Consider the following 8,147-nt stretch of genomic DNA (forward strand, 5'->3'; position numbering starts at 1 on the left):
GTGAGTCTAGGTGAACTCCGGGAGTTGGTGATGGACAGGGAGGCCTGGCGTGCTGCGATTCATGGGGTCGCAAAGAGTCGGACATGACTGAGCGACTGAACTGAACTGAACTGAAGTAGTGTGTCCATCTTGGAACATAAGAATTGAAGGGCTGTGGACTTGTGTTCATCTGAGCCACATGGAGAACACTTTCTCTAAGTTAAAAGAGGATAGGTGGAAGTCACAGAACAAGGTGAATGATAGTTCCCTGTTAAACACTGTGACAAGTGACCAGGGCAGAGGCAGGGAGCCTGGGGTGGAACCAAAGATGCAAAGGGGTCCTGCAGCAGTCAGTGACCTGCTGGTGGTCTATTGGGCGACTGCTCCCCACAGGAACTCAGCTACCTGAGTAAGGTGCTCAAGAATGGACTAACCTCCTGTTTTTGTCCTCTGCTGTCCCCTGTGGGTACTTCAGGTTCCTCTGTGACCCAGTTGCTGGCTCGAGACATGGACAATGACCCCCTGGTGTTTGGCGTGTCTGGGGAGGAGGCCTCCCGCTTCTTTGCTGTGGAGCCTGACACAGGCGTGGTGTGGCTCCGGCAGCCGCTGGACAGAGAGGGATGACCCGCCTCGACCTCCGCCCCAGTCCTTCCCTGGGGAGGCAGGGGCACAGGCTAGAGGAAAATGGTATATCGTCTTCTCACCCTTAAGCAGAATCTTCCTGCCTGAATGGTGTCCCTCTTCCAGGGCCAGTGCTGATGTCTGCATTTGGCTTTAGAATGGGGTGGTTGGGAGTGTCTCCAAGTAGGGGGCAACATTGGCTAGGCAAGAGGGACAGTGACCTTGGGGACATCCCCTGTAGGATAGAGGCTCCATGGGAGCCACACTTGTTTCCATGTGTGTGAAAGACAGTGGCTCAGTTGTGTCCGACTTTTTGGAACCCATTAGACTGTAGCCTGCCAGGCTCCTCGTCCGTGGTATTTTCCAGGCAAGAATACTGGAGGGGGTTGGCATAAACCAACACAATTCTGTAAAGCAACTAAAAAACTAATTAATTAAAAAAGAATATTGGAGTGGGTAGCCCCTCCCTTCTCCAGGGGCTCTTCTCAATCCAGGGATCAAACCCAGGTCTCCCACATTCTGCACCGCCCCTCCCATAACAAATGCTCCCCCAAAGGATATTTTCCAGAGACACGGGAACTGATGACAGTAGCCTTTAGCAAATTAAAGTAAGTGTTTGAGCAAACCCACCCCCTCCTTTCTCCTCACATTGAAGTGGCCACACTTTGCTTGAGATCACACAGCAGATTAGAGACAGAGCCCAGATTAGAACCCAAGATTCTTGACTTTTAATCTTTCTTGACTTTTAATTTATGGGAAAGATCCATATTTTGAACCTACTTCTCCAATCCAAAAGACAATGCTTATTTTATAGGGAAGCCTTCAGCTATCCAGTGCCAGACCAGCTCTTAGGGCAATGCTGGAGGGTCTCCACCCCCATGTAGGGCTCTGGACTCAGGGCCTCAGCACGCCTCTCTAATTCTGTTCTCTCCCTCCCTACATTTTCTTTCAGACCAAGTCAGAGTTCACAGTGGAGTTCTCTGTCAGCGACCACCAGGGGGTGAGTGTCCCCCGAGGCCCCTGCTGCCCAGGGAGGCAGGGTCCCTGGGCCTTCGGGTGGAAAGAGGCCAGAGGCTGAGGCCGACATTAACTCCCCACGCTTGTCTTGCCAGGTGATTACAAGGAAGGTGAACATCCAGGTCGGGGACGTGAATGACAACGCGCCCACGTTTCATAATCAGCCCTACAGTGTCCGCATCCCTGAGGTAGGTGCCCCTGGGATCACACTCGAGGGACATTTGGGGTCTGCTGCTCCGGGGCCACCTGGGTGTAGACTGATGCTGGGGGAAGCACAGCTCCAGCTCCTTCTCTCCTGCCCTCTCGTCAGCCTGGGCATCTGCTCTGGGCACACTGGTGACCAAGCCAGTACCTCTGAGGGGGCTTGTCTGCTGCTTGCAGAGAGCAGGTTGGTGGCAGCCTCATGCCTGAGAGAGGGCCCTGGATAAATCCCCGAACTCTGGCCAGAGTCAGGGACAGGACAGAGGTTGGGAGAGGCAGGTTGTACCTCATTTTTTCCATTCACAGCGTGTGGGCCTTGGACGGGTGGGGTGGCAGACTTAAAACCCCAGGCCTCCCAGCTTTGGCCAGAACAGTCCCCCCAGGATGCAGGGCACGTGCAGTGACTGGAAGGGGCTTTCTTTCTCGAACCCCACGCTCGCCCCGCTGGCTTGCTGGCCGTTGGCTCCTCTGGGTTGTTTGGGTACTCTGAGTGTATTTGCATTAGTGCATGAGTGTAAAACCGAGCCATTGCTGGTAATTGAGAAGAACAAATTATTGCATTACGAACGGTTCGATTATAAGCTGGCTGCTGGCCCCTGGGTTCTCATTGCTTGCTGTCCCTCTCCCTGGTGGCTGATGGTAGGCTTTTGGGCTGGCAGTTAGTGATTCAAAGACCTTGAAGGTGGCGGATAAAGAGATTCTAACTGGGTGTCCCTCAGGCCTGCCCTAGGGGCTCTGGGTTGGACAGCAGCAGTAAAGGGTGAGGATGGGAGATGGTATCCACTAGGGAGAGGCAGGCTGCCACTGTGGCATTGGAGTTCTCCCCCTTTATGTTATTGGATAAGGAAACTGAAAGAGCTCTAGAAAATACCTATTTAGTTTATAGATGAGAAAAGTGAGGCTCAGCGTGGGAGAGTGACTTGTCTAAGGTCACACAGCCTTGACTTCCAGCTTCCTGACTCCCAGGGCAGCCTCAGATGCCTGAAGGATGAAGAAACCTGGTATCATGCTCCCATGTTCCTGTTGCTGGCCCTCCTTACTCAGCTGTGAGTCAAGGGTCCTGTGCTTGTGCCAGAAAGAGGACCAATGTGCGGGTGGGGTACACCGGAGGTACTCATGCCCTCCCTGATGGAGTGGGACACAGGGAGAGAGACCCTGCAGTCCCAAGCACAGGGGCACAGTGCCCTGAGCTGTGGCCGGCATGCCCAGGATTGCAGCTTGGCTCTGGGCCCCTGCTCATTTGGAAGTCTCCATAATTTAATTAAGGGTCTCTACGTGCCAGCCTGCACTCCGGGCCCAGGCTTAGAAACCAAGGGCATGGCTCGGAGTTAATGAGCCTTGGACCCATTGCTCAGCTGCCATCCTGGCAGGCATGTCTGCCCTCTGCCTTCCCTCATAGGAGCAGCAGACAGCAGCAGTGGCAAGGGGATGAGGGGTCGCATCCCTGCTCTCAGCCTTTGGGCTGGGGCCAGCCTTTCCTATCTCCCTTGCCAGGAGAAAATGTGACCTCCAACACTGCCCTGTTGGAATCCCCCGGGATTCTCCAAAGGCCTCTGCCTCCAAGGAGAGAGCCTCTTCAGTTGTTCATTTATTTAACAAATATTTATTGAGTGTCTGTTCTGTGAGCATGGCGCCATGCCAGGCTCTCACTGCATAAAGGCCTGGGAGGCCAGAGGAGTATGTAATGACGGGAGCCAGAGCCAGAGCCAGAGACCCCAGGCTTAGCCCCTGCTCTGCCCCCAGATTTCTGGGTCCATTAGGGTGCGTCATTCAACCTCTCTGGGCCATAGTCCTCCTTCTTTAATAAATGCAGAGGACAGCTGAGATAAAGTGGCCTGCCTCCTGCCCATCTGATGAGGAGAGGGTGGGCCAAGAGGGGCTAGCTCGAAGGACACACAGTCCTTGGAGGCAGGCCCATGTGCTTTACTCACCTGCGTGTAAACCTCCCTGGGCCACTTCAGTGGCCTGATATTCGATGCCCTGCTCAGGGCAGCTCCATGCAGCCAGTGGGGATGCAGTGTCAGCTGGATGGAGGCCTGGCCACTCCTGACCCAAGGTGGTTTGCACTGACCAGCCCTGCCCTGGGGTGGTCATCTGAGCTAGAGCTTAGCTGCTGGACTCAGGTCCCAGCAGGAGTACCAGTTAAAATTCTGCTGGTCCTGGCCCAGGCTTCAGCCAGGGATCTCCTGCTTATGTGGAGGCCACCCTGGAAACCCCAGGCCCTCACCCTTGAGAAGCATGATTCAGTGGCAGAGGCCCTGTGGGTGTGAACAGGGTGAGAACACAAACCAGAGGAATGGGGAGGGGGCACTACAGACCCCACAAGACATCAGTCCTCAGGGGTTACCAGAGCAATCTCGATAGGCTTCCTGGAAGAGGTGGGTTTCCAGGAGAAGCTCGCCAAGGTGAGCAGCAGAGTTCCTGTGTTATATGGTGGGAAGAGGTAGCCTGGAGGTCAAGATACCTGGGTTCTAGTGCTAACAACTAAGACTTTAGACCTGTTGCTGCCCCTCTGATGGCTTCAACTCCAACAGCTGTTAAGCTGAGGCACTTGGCCAGGTCCCTTCCAAGACTGACGTTCCATGGTCTGAGTAGGAATCCAAAATGAGCAGCTCCTTCTTATCCTCCAGTACTTCATTATTCCCTGAAGGGCTGGCAAAGACCTCCAGTGGCTCCCTCCATCCACTTAGCTCCTCTCTTGGCAGTCCCAGCCACCTGCATGTCATCCCTAACCTTCCTGACCTCCACTCCCCTGAGCCCTAGGGGTCTTGATAATATTGGGGTCTGTTGTGCCCAGAACCCTGGGATAGGCAGGAGGAAAAAGTTACAGGGAGGTAAATTCTAGGTCTACAGAAGGAAGAATTTGCTGATTGAAACTTTCACAGTCTCCTCCCCAGCCCTGCTGAGGGATGTAATGAGCTCCACATCCCTAAAGTTATGCAAACAGAAGCAGAAGCCCGTGTTTCAGAAGCCATCTAGTGCTGAGTATTGGAAAGGTGATGAATCAGAGGCTCCCAAACATACCCCATCAGAATTTCCTGGGGAACTAGTTAGGCTGCATATTCCTGGGCCCCTGCAATTCTGAATCAGTGGGGAGAGCTGGCCCAGGAAGCTGCATTTTTAACTCCATGGTGACAGCACGCCATGGGGGATAACATCTGTGGCCGTCCCACCAGAGGGTTTCTCAGAGCTCTCAGCCTGTCCACAGCTGCCTAGAGACATCAACCCGTGGGGAATCACGTCCTCAGGCCTAGCACCTGAGCAGGTGGGAGGCGGGTCAAGACCAGGCACTGCCCCTTTCCTAGAGAAGTTCACTGGCCCCCTGCCCTCCCCGACCTGCCCTGTCTCCCTCCGAAAGCCCGTGCCTAAGCCGGGCAGGTGTGTTTGGGTTTGTTTGTTATCAGTTCCCCTCCTGCCCACCCCTCTCCCCTCACTAAGCTGTTCTACATGTAATTATCCATTTTATCAGGGTGAAAGGCCCTGCAATTCACTTGTCGAAGCCCTAACGAGGCAGCGTGGATGCTTTCAAGTCTGTAAAGAAAAGGGAAATCCTGCTAGAATTGGCAACTTAATTCACCAAGCCAGCCTCGACAGACCTCATTAAGTCCCTGTGTATTCATTTCAGGCTAATGGCTGTCATGCTGACTGCTGTTTGATTTGCTGTAATAGACTTTTATGGCGTTCCAATTTGCTCAAACGTGTTTGCCTGTGTCTCTGCCCAGCAGCGCTGCTCCAGCACCTCCGTCAGGGGTGCGTGCCCACCTCGCTGACCTTCAGCACTGCCCCGTGCTCCTCCTCCTGCCCCCGCCCCTCAGCCCTTCAGCTGTGCCCCAGGGAGGTGGCTCTAGGGCCTAGATGTTTGGGTCAGAGGACAGATGGTGCCAGGAGGCTCCCTGGGCTCAGGAGGGCCTCTGGAGTGTCAGGGTTGGCCATGTCATTGACGTTCCGAGAAGTTCAGCCTCCTTAGCTGGGCTTTTAGCCATCTGGCCTCCACCTACCTTTCTCAGCTTATCTTCTGGTATTCCTCCACATGAGTCCTCCTGTCAGCCAAGGGGCTAAGCCAGTGCCTCTGAGCATGTGTCTCTTTTCTTTGTAAAACACATGTTGTACTGTTCTAACTAGTTCTGGAGTGTTTTCTTTATTCTTGCAGCCCAACTCTATTCTGCCTGTCCTTCAAAGCCCAAATCTGATCCACCGTGCTTGGATTCCCTCAAATTGTTTGAAATGAACACAAACATTTGTTGAAAGCTATGGAGCGGGGCCCAGGGATTTTCAGTTGGCTTGGCAGTTCAGGGTAGAAAAAACAGATTCTGCTGTTTGTCGGCTGTATAACTGGAAGGAACTTAATCTTTCTGGACCTCAGTTTTTTTATCTATAAGATGGACGACGGTATTTCCCTTGTGGGGTTGTTGTGAGAGCTATAATAATGCCGGTAGGAAAAGCCCTTAGTCCAGTTTGTGGCTCATAATATATTTGGTGAAATACTAGTGATTGAGACCAGGGTCTTTGTGCTCAGGGAAGGTAATGTTACAGGGAGAAAAGCAAGTAAGTAGATCTCTAACTACCTCTAAATGTATTAAATGCTATGGCAGCTAAGAGTCGGACACGACTGAGCGACTTCACTTTCACTTTTCACTTTCCTGCACTGGAGAAGGAAATGGCAACCCACTCCAGTATTCTTGCCTGGAGAATCCCAGGGACGGGAGCCTGGTGGGCCACTGTCTATGGGGTCACACAGAGTCGGACACGACTGACATGACTTAGCAGCGGGAGTTTGTTATGCAGAGAAGTAGTTATGTTGTCTCTGAATATCATATACTTTCTGAGATCCTCTAGTTTTTTTCTATATGTTGGAATTTCCCCAAGAAGGAGGTAAACCCTTAACTCCTGACCAGAGATCCTATTGAGGTCGGACAGTGACTGTACAGGTATGTGTGTCCCTTGCAAGTGCCCCCTGCTACCTTGTAGAAACAAATTGGGCTGGAAGTGGGCCTTCTGGCTCCCTGCCCAGCTTTCTGTGACAGACAGGTCCTGTGTAGACCTTTGTCACCCCTGGCTTCATGTAACAAGATGGGGATGCGGTTGGAGGTGGGGAGGAGTGGGGCTGAGATGAGTCACAAGGGACCGGAGAGACTGGGAGTTCTTCTCAGATCTTCAAAGATGGCTCGGGACGTGATCGGAGCCAGAACCCAGGGTTCCTGGCCCTGGGTCCAACCAGGCCACACCATCTCTCCATATCACTTAATAAGGACAGATCAAAGTCACTCCTTGCATGTCCTTCCTAGGGATGGGAAAACAGGGAGGAAAGTATCCTTGATAATCATTTGTCAGTGAAACAAAATAAAGAGTTCATTTCTATGATGATAGTAATAAGTTGGTGTCTTGTTATTGAGAGCTTCCTGTGTGCCTAATACTATTCTTCTGGTATGGGCGCTGACTGAGCCCTCACTTCGTGGGGTAGCCACTCTTGTCCCCATTCTACAGATGCGGATATGAAAGTAGAGAGGTTATATAAGTTGTCCAAAGCTAGGCAAGGATGGGGTCAGATTCAGGCACAGGTCTGATTATGTGACCTTCAGCAGGTAACTTCGATTCTACCTACAAAATGGAGGTAAGTACGCATGCCTTGCAAAATTATTGTGAGATTGAAGTATAAGGGACCATGTATGAGAATTGCTTAGCCTAGAGCCCAGTGTAAATGCCCAATAAATGGTCATAGTTATAGTCATTGTATGTCCATCGCTCCTGCCAGACAGAGCAGGGACAGAGCTCAAGTACCTGTGCGTCCCCAGTACCCAGCCCAAGATCTGGCCCTTGGATGTGAAGTTCACAAATGGGCAGAGCCCTGCTGCTTCCTCTGCCTCTTGGGTGGTTGGAAGGACAGAAGGATTTATGCCAAGAACTCACTGCTGGCGCTCACTGATGCCCACTGTTGCCTGCCAATCCTTGAACCTCAGCCGTGCCATCCCATGTGCCCTGGGCATGTGGGGAGCCCAGAGTGGCCCAGAGCATTCGGAGGTGGACTTGCCAAACTTATTAGCCCCACTGGGCCCTATGGCAGTGCCCCCAGCTGCCCTCCTCAAGGTATGCCCATCAGACGATGAATGATTTATAAACTGCATCCTCAGGCTGCAGAAAGAAGTGGGGATGAGAGGGACTCCCCCTGGCTTGTGCCTGCCATCCCCCTAAGGTATCAGCTCTGCTCACAAGAGTGTCATCTCCCATGCCAGGAGAGGCAGCCCCTTGACAGGCCATATTAATTTATACCCTGGGGCCACGGTGCTCAGCGGCCCCCTCTGCATCTATAACTACCCGCCTATTGATCTGGG

At 52.7% G+C, this 8,147-nt stretch overlaps 1 protein-coding gene across 1 annotated transcript in view; it reads left to right on the forward strand.

The window, feature by feature from the left end:
• The window catches only part of CDH23 (cadherin-related 23), a 409,549-nt gene that overhangs the window by 82,401 nt on the left and 319,001 nt on the right, over positions 1–8,147 (forward strand). The window contains exons 4-6 of the mRNA XM_010852241.1: positions 455–597; positions 1,553–1,600; positions 1,713–1,805. Coding sequence (XP_010850543.1) covers positions 455–597; positions 1,553–1,600; positions 1,713–1,805 — 284 coding nt within the window. The remainder of the gene's footprint in view (positions 1–454; positions 598–1,552; positions 1,601–1,712; positions 1,806–8,147) is intronic.

The sequence above is a fragment of the Bison bison genome, unplaced genomic scaffold (assembly GCF_000754665.1).
Source record: "Bison bison bison isolate TAMUID 2011002044 unplaced genomic scaffold, Bison_UMD1.0 scf7180017864309, whole genome shotgun sequence".
Classification (NCBI taxonomy): Eukaryota; Metazoa; Chordata; class Mammalia; order Artiodactyla; family Bovidae; genus Bison; species Bison bison.